The following is a 20,076-nucleotide window of genomic DNA, read 5'->3' on the forward strand; positions in this document are numbered from 1 at the left end:
GGGCAAAACGGCCTTGTTAATGAGGGAGGTTGGAGGAGAATGGCCAGACTGGTTCAAGCTGACAGGAAGGCTACGGTAACTCAGATAACTATGCGTTACAATAGTGGTACGCAAAAGAGAATCTCAGAATGCATGACTCATTGAACCTTGAAGCAGTTAGGCTACATGTGCAGAAGACCACGAACAGGAGGTCCCTAATAATGTGGCCCCTGACTGTACTTTGAGATGTCCTGAAAGGAATGTGCAAGATGCAAGTCAGCTCAAGCCTGTCCCATTTTAAATGGCTGAATCCTTGTACATTTGTACATCTCCAACCAGCTGGTAATCTCCATCCCATCCATGATCCCACCCCCAGCGCCAACAATTAACGAATGCTTCCATTAAACATTCTTGTCCATGCATTCAGTGCACAGCAGTTTTTCAAGCAGCCTTGGTGTACAGACAGATGTCTGTCAACAAGCCGAGAAGGTTTGGGCCATTTCAGGATTTTCAGCTAATCGTCCATTTAAAGATGCAAATTGGTGTTATGTGTCTGTCCTGCACGAACTGAGCTGTCAATAGTAATTCAATTACACCTACAAGCTGCCTTCACAAATTGCTGCTTTAATAGTTCAGATCTTTTATTCCTTCCCAAGTAACCCCTGGCAAAATCAGTGCTGAGCCAGAGAAAAAGATTTAAAAGCAAATTATCTTAACTCTCTGCAACTCAACTCCTCCAGGGAACTACCAATCTTCTCCTTCATATTTTGTGTTTGTTGATTTGCTTTGTTGCCAAGTGGCTTTGTACTTCGTCAATGCAGGACTGACGGAGAGAAAGCTTGATTTAGGAACAAGATGGAATATTTTGCGACAATTTTACTACAGCTGTTGTCCGCAGTAGTTCTGCAAACAAATCACACCTTGCTTACATTCAATGCCCTTATCTTACCTGTCAGACCATTTTCTGACCACTCATTGATAGGGTTGTCATAAATTCAGTGCATTTTCCTTCTTCTTCCTAACAAACTTCTACTTTGCCACTTCCACCAGCACTCACCCCATCACCCCTACCTCCACCTGCTTTCAGGCCCTGATCACAATACTTGCTTCCTGAAAGCTCTGTAGGGTCGATAAAACAAAATTCATACCAACTTTAAAGTTTCTTTCCCCATGTCTGACCAACCACTCCTCCCACACCCCTCTATCTGTTACCCTTGTCACTGCACTGTAAACAACCTTTATAATGTTATTTGCATTGTAAATACATGTGGTATTTATGTACTTATGAACATTTTATTCCATATTTGTATTTTAATCTCTAAATTCATTTTTATCTAATTCTTTATTCTTTGTCATTGTTGAATGTTGTTTTGTTGTTACATGTCATACCCTGACTAACACACCACAGTAAATTCCTTATATCTGTAAACATATATGGTGAATAAAGTTGACCTTTGATCCTTGATACACAAGTTGCCTGATCAGTTTCCTTTGTGATGGACGTTTGCTTCCTGGGCCAGGGGATCTCTTCTTTGCCAGGATTGGCTTTATGAACACAGCAGCTGCCATTTGTAGGATTAAACAGTTGTTTAGCTTCGCAAGGTAAACGGGAGCCAGTCGAGTTCTTAAAATGTAAATTGTAAGCAGTAATCAGTTTGCAGTTAAAACAAGCGGAGTCTATAGAGTATCCTTGCAAACAAGCTCTATGGAGCAGACTGCTAGCCCACTACACCTGCTTTATTGCTGCTCAAGAGGTGCAGTTTAAGACAATGGGCTATTTAATTTGGCTTGTTTCAAAACAGACAAGCTGACTAGGTTGTTTAAATCAAGGAAGCTTTCAGACCAAATGGATAATATTACTTAGCATATCAAATGACTGATATGTTTATATTTGGAAGGTTTATGTACTCAGTAAAGTTAGCTTTACAGCATTAACTATGGGAAGCTTGGTTCTGTGTCTTCAAATAGCTCTGAGGTTAATTGTGTAAAAAGGGTATCTGAGGAAATATCATATGCATGTGAAGTCATACATGTGGCAGAAAAAGCAGTATAAATGTAGAGGGTACAGGCTTATTAGGAATGGGGTAAGGAAAACAAGAAAAGTGAATGAAATGGGGTGAACTAGAATACATTCCTCTAGCTTCAATTTCTGCAAAGGATGATTCATTCATCCATATTGTTGGTTAAGTTTTTTCAGTTTTTATAAGAATTGTACCTGTGTTTTGGAAATTGTTTTTTAGAAATCGTTTGTATTTGGATATTTTACAATAGAAATGCTCTGAGTTTTAAATGTGTTTTAAGAATGTTGTTTCAATTTAAATGTGTACCACTGAAAATAAATAAACTGTTTTAAACTACTTTGTTCGCTGCAAGTGTCTTATCCTCAGTAGGGAGAGGGACCCAACACTTAAATGGTGGATACTCGTAGCTAAACTCACTGCAGGGAATTAACAGGGAAGTGAACTAGTCTTTGAAGATTAGATAGTTACAGTATAACTCACTTTAGTGAGAGTACTCATGGCTATCTATATCTGATAGGGCTTAAGGTTTTCACTTGTGTTTAGAACTTTGCAGTGAGCATCACACCTTCATACAACTCTAATCATTGTGAACACTGAAATTAGATCACATCTCAATCTTAATACTCAAAGGTCATGGTAATGTTTGGATGTGGATAGGCAGTTCAGCACTTTCCTTAGCTATAATAGACAATAGACAATTGGCGCAGAAGTAGACCATTCTGGTCTACTTTGGTGCACTGCCATTCTGAGATCATGGCTGATCATCTACTATCAATACCCGGTTCCTGCCTTGTCCCCATATCCCTTGATATAATGTAACCACAGGACAGATTTCTAATTGGTCTTGAGTTTGGAGCACTTTGGGTGGTGTTGTGGTGTGTTTAGTTCTGTTTTGAAAACCCAAATAAACAGCTGGAAAAATGATGACTTTAACGAGACAGAGGAGAATTCTATTGAGATGGGAAATCCATGAGGCCCTGGCCCATTTGAACAACACAGCTGACCACAAGGCTAGAGAAGGGCAGAATGGTCCATACAAAAAGAGGAGATCCAGTCCTTTCTTTGGCCGAGAGAGTTCCTTCACTGTAGAGGGTGATTGCGTGTATCGATGCCACTGATCCAGCTGCCCAGTGATGAAGACTTAACCCAGAGCAGGATCTCGTACAGGCTGATCTGCCAAAGGACGAGAGCTTCGGTTAAGGAGATCTTCAGCTTTCTGTACCAAGAGGTTGAAGCATCCTTCTCGTACCTGCCAGATCAAACAGGATAGCCAAGTTGAATGGCTGAGAGTTGAGGGAATGCAGGCATCATGAGGCGTGATCTGACAGCTTAATATGAGTCTATGTTGGGGGTGGTACCTTTTGCTCAGTATCCTAAAGTGCTGGGTTCTTTAAAAGGACATAAATCAGCAATGCCTCAAAATGATGGCATCCATCATTAAGGAACCCCATCACCCAGTACATACCCTTTTCTCATTGCTACCATCAAGGAGAAGATAAGGGAGCCTGAAGACACACACTCAACATTTCAGGAATAGCTTCTTTCCCTCTGCCATCAGGTTTCTAAACGGACATTGAACCAACCCATGAACACTAGCTCACTTTTATGTTGATCTTATTGAACTACTTAATTAAGTTAAAGAATACACTTTTTCAGTTTGTAATTTATAGCTACCACAAAACAACGCATTTCATGAAATATGCCAGTGATACTAAACCTGATTCTGATTCAGGTCCTTCCCAAGACTTAAATTCGACAGAGCCTGATACTTTCCCACAGTACAGAGAGGTTTCACCATCTGAGTTGCTGCCCTTCACATGAGATGTGAGACTAAAGTCCTTTCTGTTCTCTCAAATGAGTGGGAAAGATCCCATAGAGCTGCCTGCAGAGTCTCGTTCAATATTTATCATCCAACTAACGTTATTAAAAAGTAATCCTTATTATCAGTTAGCAATTTGTTTAGAATATGCTAAGTATAGGGAGCTTAATGTAAAGGAACCCTTAGGAAACAGTGAGCATAATATGATAGAATTCCCTCTGCAATTTGAGAGGAAGAAGCAAAAATCAGACGTATCAGTATGACAGCAGAGTAAAGGGAATTACAGAGCATGAGAGAGGAGCTAGCCAAAGTTGGTTGGAAGGGGACTCTAGCAAAGATGACAACAGAGCAGCAATGAATGGCTAGAAATTTTGGGATCAATTCAGAGGGCTCAGGATAGATACATCCCAAAGATGAGGAAGTATTTTAAAGGCAGGATGATGCAACCATGGTTGAGAAGGGAAGTCAGAGCCAACATAAAAGCAAAAGAGAGGGTATATAATGTGGCAAAAATTAGTGAAAAGTTAGAGGAGTGGGACATTTTTTAAACCAACAGAAGGAAACTAAAAAAACATAAGGGGAGGGAGATGAAATATCAAGGTAAGCTGGTCAATAATATCAAAAATGATACCAAAAGTTTTTTCAAATATATAAAGAGCAAAAGAGAGGTCAGGGCAGATATTGGATTGCTGGAAAATGATGCTGGAGAGATAGAAATGGGAACAAGGAAATGGAGGATGAACCAAATAAGTATTTTACACCACTCTTTATTGTGGCATAGATTAGTAATATACCAGACGTTTGAGAGTGTCATGGGGCAGTAGTGAGTACGTTGTTTTTACTTGGGAGATGGTGCTTGGGAAACTGAAAGGTCTGAAAGTAGATAGGTCACATGGACCTGATGGACTACACCCCAGGGTTCTAAAAGAAATAGCTGAAGTGATTGGGGAGGTATTAGTAATGATCTTTCAAGAATCAATAGTTTCGGGCTTGGTTTGGGAGAACTGGAAATTTGTAAATGTCACTCCACTCTTCCAGAAGGAAAGGAGGCATAAGAAAGTAAAACATAGGCCAATTAGCCTGACCTCAGTGGTTGGGAAGATGTTAGAGTCGATTGTTAAGGATGTGGTTTCTGGCCACTCAGAGGCACATGATAAAATAGGCTGGAGTCAGCATTGTTTTCTTAAGGAAAAACATGCCTGACATACCAGTTGGAACTCTGAAGAAATAACAAGCAGGATAGACAAAGGAGAATCGGTTGATGTTGCGTACTTGGATTTTCAGGAGGCCTTTGACAAGGTGCCACACATGAGGCTGCTTAACAAGTTAAGAACCCATGGTTTGCAGAAAATATACTAACATGGATAAATTAATGGCTGATTGGCAGGAGGCAAAATGTGAGAATAAAGGGAGCGATTTGTGGTGGCTGCAGCTGACGAGAGGTGTTCCGCAAGGGTCTATGGTGGAACTGCTTCCTTTTACGTTACGTGTCAATGACTTGGATGACAGAATTGATAGCTTTGTGACCAAGTTTGTGGATGATATAAAGATAGGTGGAGGGATAGGTAGTTTTGAGGAATTAGAGAGCCTGCAGAAGGACTACGACAGATTAGGAGAATGGGCAAAGAAGTGGCAGATGGAACACAGTGTCGGGAAGTGTATGATCATGCACTTTGTAGAAGAAATAAAAAGCACCACTATTTTCTAAATGGAGAGAAATTTCAAAAATCCTAGATGCAAAGGACTTTGGGAGCCCTCGTAATGGATTTCCTAAAGGTTAATTTCCATGTTGAAACAGTGGTGAGGAAAGTAAATGCAATGTTAGCATTCATTTCAAGAGGACTAGAAAATGAAAGCCAAGATGTAATGCTGAGGCTGTAAAAGGCTTTAGTGAGGCCTCACTGAGTATTATGAGCAGTTTTAGGCCCCTTATTTAAGAAAGCATGTGCTGGCATTGGAGAGGGTTCCAATGAGGTTCATGAGAATGATTCTGGCGATGAAAGGGTTATCATATGAGTAGCGATCGAAGTCTTTGGGCCTGAACTCGCTGGAATTTAGAAAAATGAGGTGGGGAATCTCATTGAAGCCAATCAGATGTTGAAAGCCTAGATAGAGTGGATGTGAAGAGGATGTTTCCTTTCATGGAGGTGTCTAGGACCAGAAAGCACAGCCTCAAAATAGAGGAACATCCATTTAGAACAGAGATGAGGAAGCATTTCTTTAGCTAGAATCTGTTGAACGTGTTGCCACAGGCAGCCATGGAGGCAGGTCACTGGGTGTATTTAAGGAAGAGGCTGATAGGGCTTGATTAGTCAGGGTGTGAAAGATTATGGGGTGAAGTCAGAATAATGGGGCTGAGAGGGAAATGGATCAGCCATCATGATGAAATCGTGGAGAATGCACAATGGGCCAAATGTCCTAATTCTGCTCCTTTGTCTTATTGTCTTATAAATTGGCTAATTTGATTCATACAATACATAGTCAAAGAGTCATGCAGCACAGAAATATAACTGGTCCATGCCAACAAATATCTGAGCCAGACTAATTTGCTTATGTTTGGCTCTCATCTGTCTGAACCTTTCCTATCCAAGTACCGACCAAAGCACAGTTTAATGTTTCAAACAGTATTTCATTGGCTTTAGAAACCTTGGAGACACGATGAAAGAGGGAACATACACAAAATGATGAAGGAATTCAGTAAATTAGGGATATTCTAAGGAAGGGAAGAAATGGGCAAACGTTTCAGGTTATGGGTTAAGGGTTAAAGGTGAACCTGTTTAAGAGGAACCTGTTTAAGGGGAACTTCTTCACTCAGAGTGAGAAACAAGCTGCCAGAAGTGGTCAATACAGGTTCATTTCAGCACTTCAGATAAGTTTGGGTAAGTACATAGATGGTAGGGGTATGGAGGGATATGGCTTAGGTGCAGGTCAATGGAACTAGGCAGAATAATAATTCAACATGAACCAGATGGGCCAAAAGGCATGTAGTGTAGTGCCCTATGAGTCTATCAGTGATTTGCACAATAGACTTTACGTGACTGGGCGTGGATGGAAAATACAAGCAGAAGCAAACTGTTTCTAACAGTTGCAGAGCCAAAAATGAAATTTTTGAAATGAGAGGAGTGATCACTGCACATTCAAAGAGCAGCATTGCTAACAATTCAGCAGTGCCAAAATACCTTCCCAGATCAGGCACGTTCCCGCGGTTGGATTGAACCCACAACTCAGATTCAGGGCATTACAACTGAGTCGCGGCACCTTCCACTTTAAGCTGGGGAATAAACCTAGCAGATTCATTTGCTCATTTGCTCATGCATCACTTAACCTGTCTGATTTACAAGCGAGGAACAAGGCTACACAGGGTTCAGTCCTGATGAAGGGTCTCAGCCTGAAATGTTAACTATTTATTCTCCTCCATAGATGCTGCCTGACCTGCTGAGTTCATCGAACATTTCATGTGTGTTGTTGGAGGTCACTTTTACTCACAGTTTGTGAACAAAGAATTAAACAGAACAGGCAGCAACAAACTCAGGGAAGTATCAACTAAATAAATGAAACTAGGAACATATACATGTGCGCACACACACACACACACACACACACACACACACACACACACACACACACACACACACACACACACACACACGTACACACTCTTGCAAACACACATACACACAAGCTCGTGCACACACACGCACACATACATACATACCTGCACACACACATGCATACACGGCATGCACACGCACACACATGCACACACAATTGCTTAACAGGGGCCGTGGAGTTGACTTCCCTGATTACTGACTGAGCCAGAAACATTTAAGATTGCCTCGGATATACTGAGGAAAAAAGATTGAAGGTGTATGGGAACAAAAGAACCAATTCGAGCTCTTTGTTCATTTGGTAGGTAAATGCCAACAGGGCTCAAAGAGGCTGAAAGGCCTCCTTCAACGCTCTACTTATTGATGTTATGGTAATGAATGTGACAATAGTCAGATTCATTACCAGTTCTCACCTTATAACTCAGGAGAAGTTACCGGGCAGCTATCAGATGTGACACCATTAGCAAATACCCATCAATAACAGTGGAAGCTGTCAGACAGCAACATCAGCAGTGTTAACTGACTCAGTAGAGACCAGGGAATGAACTTGGAAACTTCTTGGGGTGGGGGGGGGGGGGGTGGTCTAGCAATGCACAATGTGGTTACAAACCAACAACAAAAGAGTATTCCTGGCCTGTGTCATAGTCATAGAATCACACAGCCCTTTGGCCTAACTCATCCAGGCCAACAGTGCTGAGCAGTGAGCTAGACACATCTGCTTGCGTTTGACCTCTAAACGCACGGAGAAAACTAGGCTGGGGGAGAAACTCCATGGTAACGTGACCTAATTTTCATAGATTCACAGCAGTGGTTGACAAGAGAAGTGGAACACTTGGTTAAGAGGAAGACAGTAAAGTTTAGGAAACTAAGATCAGGCAGGCCCTTGAGAATTATAAGGTAGCCAGTAAGGAGAATAAACACACAAAGAAAACTGGGCTGGGGACGAACTTCATGGCAACTTGACCTGATTTTTTATAGATTCACAGTAACGCACCATTTGAGGGGGCCATTTTACCCATCAAGGAAGTTCTAACTCCTTTCAAGCTCTGCTGATTCCCCATTTCACGGCTTTGTTCCTTCAATCGTTACCTATTGCATTGTAGTGCTGTCACAGAGACAAGAAATTTCGTGACATACGCCAGTGATGTTAAACCTGGTTCTGATTGTATTTATGCAGCTTCCTTTCAGAAGCACTCAGTGGATCTCTTCCTACTGATCTACATGGAGGAGCATTCCCAATTCTAACCACATGCACCAATAGGTCGCTCCTCTTACTCAATGCTCAGGTGATCTAAACACTCTTGGATGCAGGAAGTATCCTCCCCTTCCGCCCTGAGCTGATGAATGAGGACATTCAGGTGCTTTAACCTACCTAGACACAGCTCTGATGCAGCAGCGAGACATGGTGATGAAGGAACTGGCATTGGCTCGGGTCTGCAGCGACGTCTCAATCCCTCGAAGCAAGTCGTTAGTCTTTAGCAGCAGCAGCATTTGGCGAGGGACTTTGTTGAGCAGTTCATTGATGCGAGGTAGATACTTAGCTGCATTTAGTCTAATCTCCACATCCTGCAAAACAACTGGGACACTTGATTACCATTGAAACAAATGGCACGTTTGCAGAGAGACATCAGATAAAATTGGACACAGAAAATCAATTGCAAAGTATTCCACTTTAAAAGTTCTAAGTAAATTTATTATTGAAGCACATATATATTACCATATAGTACCTTGAGATTTGTTTCTTTGCAGGCATTTAAAGGAATAAAGAGAAATGCAGTCAAATTGTATGGAAAAATATATATAGACTATAAGGGTATAAGACATAGGAACAGAACTGGGCCATTCGGTCCATCGAGTATGCTCCACCTTTCCATCATGGCTGATTTATTACTTCTCTCCCCCACTATAGGAAACATCCTCCCTACATCCACTCTGTTGAGGCCTTTCGATATTCAAAAAGTTTCAATGAGATTCCCCCCAATTCTTCTAAACATCATCAAGAACAGACTCAGAGCCCTCAAGTGCTCCTGATATATAAGCACACAAAGACTGACAAACAACTAATGTGCAAAAGAAGACACTGTGCCAGGGAGATATAATGCTAGAACGAGTCTGATGAAAGTGTAAGAGCAGTTACACTAACTAATAAAGTGAAAGCAGAGAAGGTTTAAGTGCAGATGTAAAAGGGGACAAGTTTTGCCACAGTCACGCATCATCAGCAGCCAGAACCCTAATCATGGTCTAATAACACCATGTAAATTTTGATCACTTTGCACTAAGATTAACATCTTTTTGTTTTAATCACATTCTTTATTTAAAATATGCATTTAGTTTAAGTTTAATTGATATGTTTGTTGTTAAACTGCACATACACTCAGAGCCATGTTATTAGGCACACCTGTGTACCAGCTCATTAATGCTAATATCTAATCAGCCAATCATGTGGCAACAACTCAGTGTATTAAAGCATGCAGACATGGTCAAGAGGTTCAGTTGTTGTTCAGAGCAAACATTAGAAAGGGGAAGAAACGTGATCTAAATGACTTTGACCATGGAATGATTGTTGTTGCAGGACAGGTGGTTTGAGTATCTCAGGAACTGCTGACTTAATGGTTCAACATGAACTAGATGGGCTGAGGTGCCTGTTTCTTTTTTGCTGTACTTTTCTCTGACTCCATACTTTCTGCAAATGGAAGACATTTTCTCCAGAAGAAATTGAGTGAGTGGAAGATATGTATATAAAATTCATCCCTGGTCACTTCCAGCAACACAGGAACCCCAGCTTGGTTGCTAGAGAAATTATCCAATCACTACCATCCGTTTTAGATGGCTATTATGTTCCCTTACAATGCAGCCTACCTACAAACATATACTATGAGCCAGCACAGAAACTGGCCATTCAGCCCACGATGCCGATGATAACCCAAGTGGGTCCAACTCAGTAGGAACCTTGTTCAGCATGGATGAGGTGAGCAGAAGGACCTGTTTCTGTGCTGTAGCTGTGACTGCATGACCTCCACTCTAGCTTTGCGGGTTAGGAATAGCTTATTATGTCAATGTACGACAGTTCCACATAAGGGACAGAAGTTGCTCATGAAATCCCCATGTACTTTCCTTCAATCACCTTAAAATTATGTCCCCCTCATATTAGTTATTTCGACCCTGGGAAAGTACTTATGGCAGTCCACTTGATCCATGCCTCTTATCATTTTGTACAACTCATTCAAGTCTCCTGTCATCCTCCTTTGCTTTAAAGAAAGCTCACTCAGCCTATCTTCTTAAGAAATGCAATCTAGTCTGAGCAGCATCCTGGCAAATCTCCTCTGCACCCTCTCTGAGGTTTCCTCATCTTTCCTATAATGAGAGGACAACGCAGAACTGAGATGGTGAATTCTTTCTGCTCTTTGCAAAGCCATGAGTGTGTCTGGTACTTGGACTTGGTGTGCAGTACTATTGCAAATGGCTCTTGCGCTCTATCATATAACTGCACTGCAGCCTTTCTGTAGCTTTTCCACTTTATTCTGCATTGTCATTGCTTTACTACCTTCTAGCTCAATGCATGGTGTAATTGACCTTATTTAGAAATACAGAATAGAATAGGTCCTTCCAACCCAACGAGATGCTCCTCCTGGCCACCCGCCAACTTAACCCCAGGCTATTCGCAGGACAGTTTACAATGACCATGAACCTACTAACCGGAATGTGTTTGGACTCTGGGAGGAAACCAAGCTCCTTGCAGACTGTGACAGAAATTGAACTCCAAAATTCTGAATACTCTGAGCTGTAAGAGCATTGCGCTGAACACTATGTTACCATGACCCTCCATGGTAACGCTTTGATCTTTATAGGCAGTGTACAAGACAAGCTTTTCATTATATCTTGGTAATAAACCAATGAACCAATCCCAATACCAGCCAGAAAAAGGCTATTTAACTGATCCCATCTTCTATTGGTTACATCAGAGCTGGAGCAACAAACATTCTGCTGGAAGAACTCAGCGGGTCAAGCAGCATCTATAGGAGGAAAAGAATTATTGACATAATTCTTAACAGGGGTGTAGATAAGGTAAATGCAAGCAGGCTTTTTCCACCGAAATTGGGTGGGACTACAACTAGAGGTCATGGTTTAAAGGAGAAAGGTGAAAAGTCTAAGACTATAAGACATAGGAGCAGGTAAGGCCATTCAGTACATCGAGTCTGCTCCACCATTCCATCATGGCTGATTCCAGATCCCACTCAACCCCATATACCTGCCTTCTCTCAATATCTTTTGATGCCCTGACCGATCAGGAAACAACCAAATTCTGCCTTAAATATGCCCACGGATCTGGCCTCCACTGCAGTTTGGCTACTCTCTGTCTAATAAAATTCCTCCTTATCTCTGTTCTAAAGGGTCACCCCTCAGTTTTGAGGCTGTGCCCTCTAGTTCCGGATACCCCCACCACAGGAAACATCCTCTCCACATCCACTCTATCTTTTACTTTCAACATTCAGTAGGTTTCAATGAGATCCCCCCACATCCTTCTAAATTCCAGTGAGTTCAGGCCCAAAGCTGCTAACCCCAACCCCCACATGTTAACCCCTTCATACCCAGAATTATCTTCATGAACCTCCTCTGGACTCTCTCCAATGACAACACATCCTTTCTGAGATATTGTGCCCCAAACTGCTGGCAATCCTCCAAGTGCAGCCTAACTTATGAAGGCTTAGCATCCTTTCCTTGCTTTCGTAAGAACATAAGAACATCAGATCCATCCTGAAGAAGGCCCAGCAGTGGATGTACTTCCTGTGGCTCTTGAGGAAATATGGTCTGCCTTAGGAATTGCTGCTGCAGTTCTATACTGCAGTCATTGAGTCTGTCCTGTGCACCTCCATCACTGTGTGGTTTGGAGCTGCTGCCACCAAGCAGGATAGAACCAGACTACAGCACACAGTGAGGACTGCCGAGCGCATCATGGGAGCCTCCCTGCCCTCTATTGTGGACCTGTACTCTTCCAGGTTGAAGAGGGCGGGGAACATCATAAAGGACTCCTCCCATCCTGCGCACGGACTGTTTGAACTGCTTCCGTCTGGTAGGCGCTTCAGATCCCTCCAGACTAAGACTAATAAGCACTGGAAAAGTTTTGTCCCTACTGTGGTCATTTTGCTGAACAGTTAACTGCCGGTTAACTGTCAGCTAACTATTACTTGGATTGCACTACTTGTATGTATAATCTATATTTTCATTTATATTTATCATCTGTTATGAGCAGAGAGACAACATCTGCCGGAAGTAAATTCCTTGTATGTGTACAGGTACTTGGCGATTAAAGTCTGATTCTGATTCTGAAATAGGAGTAGGAGTAGGCCATCTGGCCCGTTGAGCCTGCTACGCCATTCAGTATCTGGCTATGGACTCATCTCCACTTACCTGCCTTTTCCCTGTAAATCTTAATACCCCTATTATGAGAAAATCTATCCAACCTTGTCTCAAATATATTTACTGAAATAGCCTCCACTACTTCATTGGGCAGAGAATTCCACAGGTTCGCCACCTTCTGGGAAAAGCAGTTCCTTCTCAACTCTGTCCTAAATCTACTCCTCTGAATCTTGAGGCTATATCCCCTAGTTCTAGTCTCACCTACCAGTGGAAACAACTGTCCTACCTCTATCTTATCTATCCCTTTCATAATATTCTATTTCCCTTGAAATAAATGCCAACATTGCTCTTGCCTTTTTTTAACCACAGACTCTAACTGCAAATTGACTTTCTGGGAGTCTTTCGAGGACTCCTAAGTCCCTCTGCACCTCTGATATTTAAACTTCCTCCCCATTTAAATAATAGTCCACATTAATGTTCCTTTTACCAAAATGCATTATCATATATTTCCCAACAATATATTCCATCTACCACCTTTTTGCTCATTCTTTCAATTTGTCTAAGCCTTGCTGCAATCACATTTCTTCCTCACTACCTATCCCTCCACCTGTCTTTGTATCATCCACAAATTTTGCCACAAAGCCATCAATTCCATTATCCAAATCATTGACAAACAATGTGAAAAGTAGCAGTCCCAGTACTGACCCCTGACGAACACCACTAGTCACCGATAGCCAACGAGAAAAGTCCCCTTTTAATCCCACTCACTGCCTCCTGCCTGTCAGCCATTCCACTATCCATGCCAGTATCTTTCCTGTAACTCCATTGGATTTTATCTTGTTCAGCAGCCTCATGTGTGGCACCTTATTAAACGCGTTCTGAAAATCCAAGTAAATGACATCCACTGCCTTTCCTTTGTCCACCCTGCTTGCTACTTTCTTAAGAATTCTAACAGACTTGTCAAGCAAGATTTCTCTTGACAGAAACCATGTTGACTTGACTTCGATTTATTTTATCATTAGTCTCTAAGTACCTTGAAACCTCAACCTTATTAGTAAACTCTAACACTTTCCTAACCACTGAGGTTAGGCTACTGGCATATAATTTCCTTTCTTTTGCCTTCCTCTCTTCTTAAAGAGTGGAGTGACATTTGCAATCGTCCAGTCCTCTGGGACCATGCCAGAATCAAGTGATTCTTGAAAGACCATGTCCAATGCATCCGTTGTCTCTTCAGCAACCTCTTTCAGGACTCTGGGAGAGAGGCGAGATGGCCAATGTGACGAAGCGAGTGGGAGAAGTCCGTGGGGACTGGTTCATCGAGGTGCTCATCCTCGTAACTTTTAGATGTATTTTTATCCCATCACCATTTCAACAGTGCATTCCACTCTCCCACTACTCTGTTTGTATTACTATTTTTTGTGGATATTAGATAAAGAAGCAGAAACTGATTTATTATCACTGACTTGCAATTTGTTGTTTTGTGGCACCAGTACAGTGCAAAGACATAAAAATTATTAGAGGTAGTAAAAATTTTTTTAGAAGTGCAATAAAAAATGGAATAATGAGGTAGTGATCAAGGGCTCATGGTCCATTCAAAAATCTTACGGCAGAGCGGAAAAAGTTGTTTCTGAATCACTGAGAGTGGGTCTTCAGGCTCCTGTACATTCTCCTTACTGGTAGAAATGAGAAGATTTATTTTATTTTATTTTATTTAGAGATACAGAACAGTAACAGGCCTTTCTGGCTTAACATGTCCATGCTACCTAATTCCACCCATGTGACCAATTAGCTTACCAACTTGAATGTGGTAGGATTGTCTGACAGGGGAAGGGAGTTCTGCACAGGATCGAAATAAGCTGCAGAGAGTTGTGATCTTCATCAGCTCCATCGTGGCACTAATCTCCATAGTACCCAGGACATTCTCAAGGGGCAACGACTCAAAAAGGTGGCATCCGTCATTAAGGACCCCCATCACCCAGGTCATGCTTTGTTCTCATTGCTAGGTGCAGGAAGGAGGTACAGAAGACTGAAGGCAAACACACAATGATTCAGGAACAGCTTCTTCCCACCTGACATCAAACTTCTGAATAGACATTGAACCCATGAACATACATATAGTTACTGTAGTTCATGTTTTTTCTATGGTTATGTATTGCATTGTACTGCAAATTTCACAATATATGCCGGTGATAATGATACTAAAGCTGATTCTGATTCTGAAAACAGAGCACCCAAAGGAAACGCACATGGCCATGGTGAGAACATACAAACACCTCAAAGACAGTGGTGGGAATTGAACCTGGGTCACTGGCGCTGTAATAATGTTAGACAAATCGTTATGCTACCGTGTCAACCCAGATGTCCCAAATGGTGAGGGTCCTCGGAGATGGTGATGCACTGCCTTTGAAGATGTCCTGAATGGTGTGAAGGTAGGCTTGTGCCCATGATGGAAGTGACTGAGTCTACAACCTTCTGCAGAATCTTGCAATCCTGTGCATTGGAGCTCCATCCAGACTACAATATAACCCTCTCCATTTTACATCTATAGAAAATTTGTCAGATTCTTTGGTGAAATACTGAATATCCTCAAACTGCCATCAACAAATCTGCCCTTGGGAGTTGCAATGTGTGGGATAGATGTCCTCACATTCCAGTGTTTTTTTAATCTACTTAGGGATACAACATTGTAACAGGCCCCTTCAGACAAGTGAGTCCGCTCTGCCCAATTACACCCATGTGGCCAATGAACTTACTGACTTGTACGTCTTTAGAATGTGGAAAGAAACCGGAACATCCGGAGGAAACCCACACAGTCATGGGAAGAACAAGCAAACTCCTTTCAGGCAGTGGCAGGAATCGAACCAGCATCTCTGGCCCTGCCATAACCTTACACTAACCTCTACGCTACCGTGCTGCCTTAGTTGTCCCAGATGGTGATGGCCTTTAGTGACGGATGCCACTTTCTTGAGGAACCACCTTTTGAAGATGTCCTCAGTGGTGGAGAGGCTTGTGTCCATGAGTGAGCTGCCTGAGTCTGTGCGGAAGAAAATTTTGTACATAGGACTAAAAGAGCTTTGTGCCCTTGTGGACATCCTGTGTTTTCCAATTAAGCTGCAAATCTACATAACCAAGATTATTGTGCTAGGCAATTCCTTACAGTGATAATGATAACACAGCTGGATAACAAAGATAAGCATAGAGAAAGGTGCCACAAATGATGAGAAAAGACACTATAGCCTGTCAACTCTTTGACATCTCAGGGAGGAGGTGCTGGTACTGATCTTGCTCACTTGTCTGCTACGTGATATAAACACAAGCTGCTTTCCTTGTAACTCAACAGTTCCACACATGCGGTCTCTCCATGACACCATGCAAAAATAAAATATTCACCACTTGAAGTCTGGTATCGAGCTTTCATTTTCAAATACTCTGACAGTTTACACCACGCTGTAGTTTCTTGCAGTCCTGTGCTCTGGAGCCTCCACACCAGGCTACTCTCAACCTTACATCTGCAGCATGCCACCACCCACACTGGACCCCCTACAATTCGCCTATCAACGGAGCTGGTCTACCAATGACACCATAGTCCCAGCACTACACACCATCCTCACTCACCTGGAGAAGAGGGGGGCATACATTAGAATACTGCTCCTGGACTACAGTTCAGCATTCAACACCATAATTCCCTCCAGACTTGACAGGAAAATCAGAGACCTCGGCCTGCACCCCACCTTGTGTAGCTGGATCCAAGACTTCCTATTGGATCGCCGACAGGTGGTAATGATGAGCTCCCTCACCTCTGCCCCTCTGACCCTCAACAAAGGTGCCCCCCAGGGTTATGTTCTGAGTCCCTTCTCTACTTCTTTTACACCCATGACTGTACTGCCACACACAGCTCCAATCTGTTGATCAAATTTACAGATGACACAACTTTGATCAGCATTATTTCTAGTGGTAATGAGACAGCCTACAGAGGAGAGGTTGACACCTGACGCAGTGGTGCTAAGATAACAACCTCTCCCGCAATGTCCAAAGAACAAAGGATGATTGTGGATTACGAGAGGAACAGAGACATGCTTGGCCTGATCAACATCAATGGCTCTGCAGATGAGAGGGTGAGTAGTTTCAAGTTCCTCAGTATACACATCACCGATGATCTCACCTGGACGGTGCACACTGGCTTTGTGGCAGAAAAAGCACAACAGTGTCCTTTCCACCTCAGGCAACTGAAGAAGTTCAGTATGGGCCCCAAGATCCTCTAGACCTTGGTGGTACACAGAATCACCTTGAACTCCTGCCCTTGGGCATCCAGTGATGCAATGGATACCCTCACATCCCAGTAAAATGAAACCATTTAGCCTTTTGCATGTAGTCTGCTGTGATTAGGTACCCGGATCCTTAATTTTGCACCACTGAGCGCATACTGACTGACTGAATCACCACTTGGCATGGGAACTGCACCAACCTTAATTGTTGGGCACTTCAGAGAGTGGTACAGACAGCCCAGCGCATCTGTGGATGTGAACTTCCCTCCATTGAGTGCATTTATAGCAGCAGGTGCAGAAAGAAGGTCTGGAAGATCATCGGGGACACCAGTCACCCAACAATAAACTGTTTCAGCTGCTTCCGTCTGGCAAACGGACTGCAGCATTAAAGTCAGGATCAACGGGCAACGGGACAGCTTCTTTCTACAAGCCATTAGACTTTTAAATTCACATGTTTGTACATTGCAACAGAGTCATAACATAAAGACCTTTCCTCCCTCACATTGCGGGATGGATGTAAGATTTAAATAAATTCTAATTCTACCTGTAGAAAATTTCCAAGTGTCTTTGGTGAAATACAGAATCACCTTGACCGCCCAACAAAGGACCTGCCCTTGGGCATCCAATGGTGCGATGGATGCCCTCACATTCCAGTAAAATGAAACCATCTAGCCTGTTGCACGTGGTCTGCTGTGATTAGTTACCTGGATCCTTAATGTTGCTGTTCATAAATCTCTGGAAAATGCAGCCTGGATTTTCCATGTGCATTCCCGATGGGCTGGGTCTCCACCTGAGCAGCACAACACTGGAAAATTTCTCTCTCCTTTGGAGAAGCAAAGAAAGGCATTTCACGGTCTCAGGGCTCTGCAGTCATTGGCCGCTATGAGGTACACACGTAGTGAGTCACTGCTGGAAAGCAGGGAGCACGACAGCCAGTCAGAGCACAGCTACATCCCGCAAATGGCAACAGCATCAATGAGCAGACAATTATGTTGCTGGCAGTCAGGGAACATATTAGTCAAGTCACAGGGAAGCTATGTCATGTTTAACATCCACCCGAAGGGTCAGGAAGGCCACAGCTTAATGTCTTAAGGCTGAGGTCAAAGTTGAGCCAAGTTTGCTTTTACTGTCACATTCACAAGTCCGTGTGTGCCCAGGTGCAATATAAATCTTCCTTGGGGCAGCATCACAGAGCATCAGAAAGTAGCATTTACAAGAGAGACTAATAAACAAAACACAAATTTTGCAAGAAAGAACACAATTAGAAGAAAAGTCAAATTAAAGTCCATTGCAGTGCAAAGTGGACAAAGTGGTGTTGCTGTATTGAGGTAGTCTCTTCCAAAGAAGGGAGTCCTCTGTTGAACACATTCATTGAAACTACAGCCTCTGTCCTGTGTTCAGCTCTCTAGAGTTAGACTGAAACCCACAAGCACGTGACTAAAGGGATGAGAAAATTTTTTAAATTAATTTATGAGATGATAGTGTCATGGGCCAGGTCTGGTATTTTAATTCCCCTGAGGAATTAGGTGGCGGATGGCGTTCTTGAGCTGTGGTCCATGTGGTATGCTCCACGTGCTGCTCACTGAAGCACAAATGATTAACAAAGCCAGTTGTACTGCTAGCTTCCACAGTTTGCACTATTTGCTTTGATGAAACATAAGCCTTTATGCAAAATAACAAATACTTCATAAGTACAAATGCAAAAAAAAATCTTATTCAAATTGCAACCTAATGTTGAAGGCACATAATGTTTGTAAGGGGTTTACAGTGGGAAATCAGCAACCCAGATAATGTACGGATCTGTGATTATTACAGATACAGGTACCAGTTCAGTCAAATCCACTTAAAGGACAGCTCTGTTGCAACCGATAAGCTGCGTAGTCACCTACCATTATCATTTGTTTTTGTCTATGCTGAACCAAGCAGTATTTCAGCTTCACAGCAGCATGTACGTAACTCTCCAAAGATATATGGAGATTAAGGTGATCTGGTTCGTCTTCCTTCACTGGGCTCTGATATCAAAATGAAGGCTGGGTAATTGGTGACAAACTCTGCACTGAATCACCTTGAACTTTAAGAGCATGTGGGGGTGGGGATTTGCCGCACCTGCTCCATGTTCTGCTGTTAATTAGACGACTGTTAATCTGTATCTCAGATCCCTCAGTTGCATCATCTGTAAGTCCTGAGCCTCACAAAACTCAAAGACCCTCAGATATGGAATTTACAACTGACCCATAGTTTCAGTGGGTGTATGAGAGGGAGTTTACTTAAAGATTCAGATTCATCTATTTGCCACATGAATGTCAAAACACACAGTGAAATGCATCAATTGCACTAACAATCAACACAACCTGAGGGTGAGCTGGGGGCATTTCACAAGTGTTGCCACACACTTTGGTGCCAACATAACATGTCCACCATGTTCAGCAGAGCATCACGAGCCAACAACAACAAAACCAGCCCCTGTCCACCCTCCCATCCACTCACACTCACACACACACTCCTCCAATTCTAGGACAGGCCAACTCCGGGCTACCAGCCTCCATTGGGCTCGTCAATGCAGATATCGAGTCTTCAATTTCCCCAGTAGACTCTCAGACTCAGGCCAGAGAGACTGAATGAAGTAACTCCGAATGGAGTGTTGGTTATCTTCTTATTTCCTCGACAACGTTGTTCCTTCACAGTCAGTGTGTAGTTGCCAGGACTACCCCCTTTCTCTTCTTGAATAATGGTGCTGTTTTAAAGATTCAGATTCATTTATTTGTCACATGAACATCAGTCCTCACCAGTCGTCTGGGATCGCATGAATAATGAATAACTGCAATGAAGTTGGGAACTCCTTCCTTCGTCGTAGTCTGGGTTTGAATCCAGCAAAGTGACATTGATTACTTTATTTATTGTAACACAGTGGTTATAGTTCAGAGTCGTGAGTTTTGCCCTCCTGTCCAGGAAGCCAGTGGATGTAGAGCAGTGTAGTACAGGAACAGGCTCTGTGGCCCATGATGTCTGTACCAAATGCAATAGAA

The 20,076-nt window shown here is 42.6% G+C and overlaps 1 protein-coding gene across 6 annotated transcripts in view; it reads right to left on the reverse strand.

Annotated features, from left to right (window-relative positions):
- Positions 1-1,342: 1,342 nt before the first annotated feature.
- The window catches only part of adck1 (aarF domain containing kinase 1), a 669,842-nt gene continuing 651,108 nt past the window's right edge, over positions 1,343-20,076 (reverse strand). For 3 of the 6 annotated variants that reach the window (XM_059961611.1, XM_059961621.1, XM_059961603.1), the window contains 2 exons: positions 8,800-8,993; positions 1,343-3,173 (listed from right to left, as the gene is read on the reverse strand). In XM_059961611.1, coding sequence (XP_059817594.1) covers positions 2,951-3,173; positions 8,800-8,993 — 417 coding nt within the window. In that variant the 3' untranslated portion in view covers positions 1,343-2,950. Of the gene's footprint in view, positions 3,250-8,799; positions 8,994-20,076 lie in introns of all 6 variants that reach the window. The other 3 variants (XM_059961627.1, XM_059961634.1, XM_059961612.1) reach the window with 1 other exon arrangement.

Source organism: Hypanus sabinus, chromosome 2 (assembly GCF_030144855.1).
Source record: "Hypanus sabinus isolate sHypSab1 chromosome 2, sHypSab1.hap1, whole genome shotgun sequence".
Classification (NCBI taxonomy): Eukaryota; Metazoa; Chordata; class Chondrichthyes; order Myliobatiformes; family Dasyatidae; genus Hypanus; species Hypanus sabinus.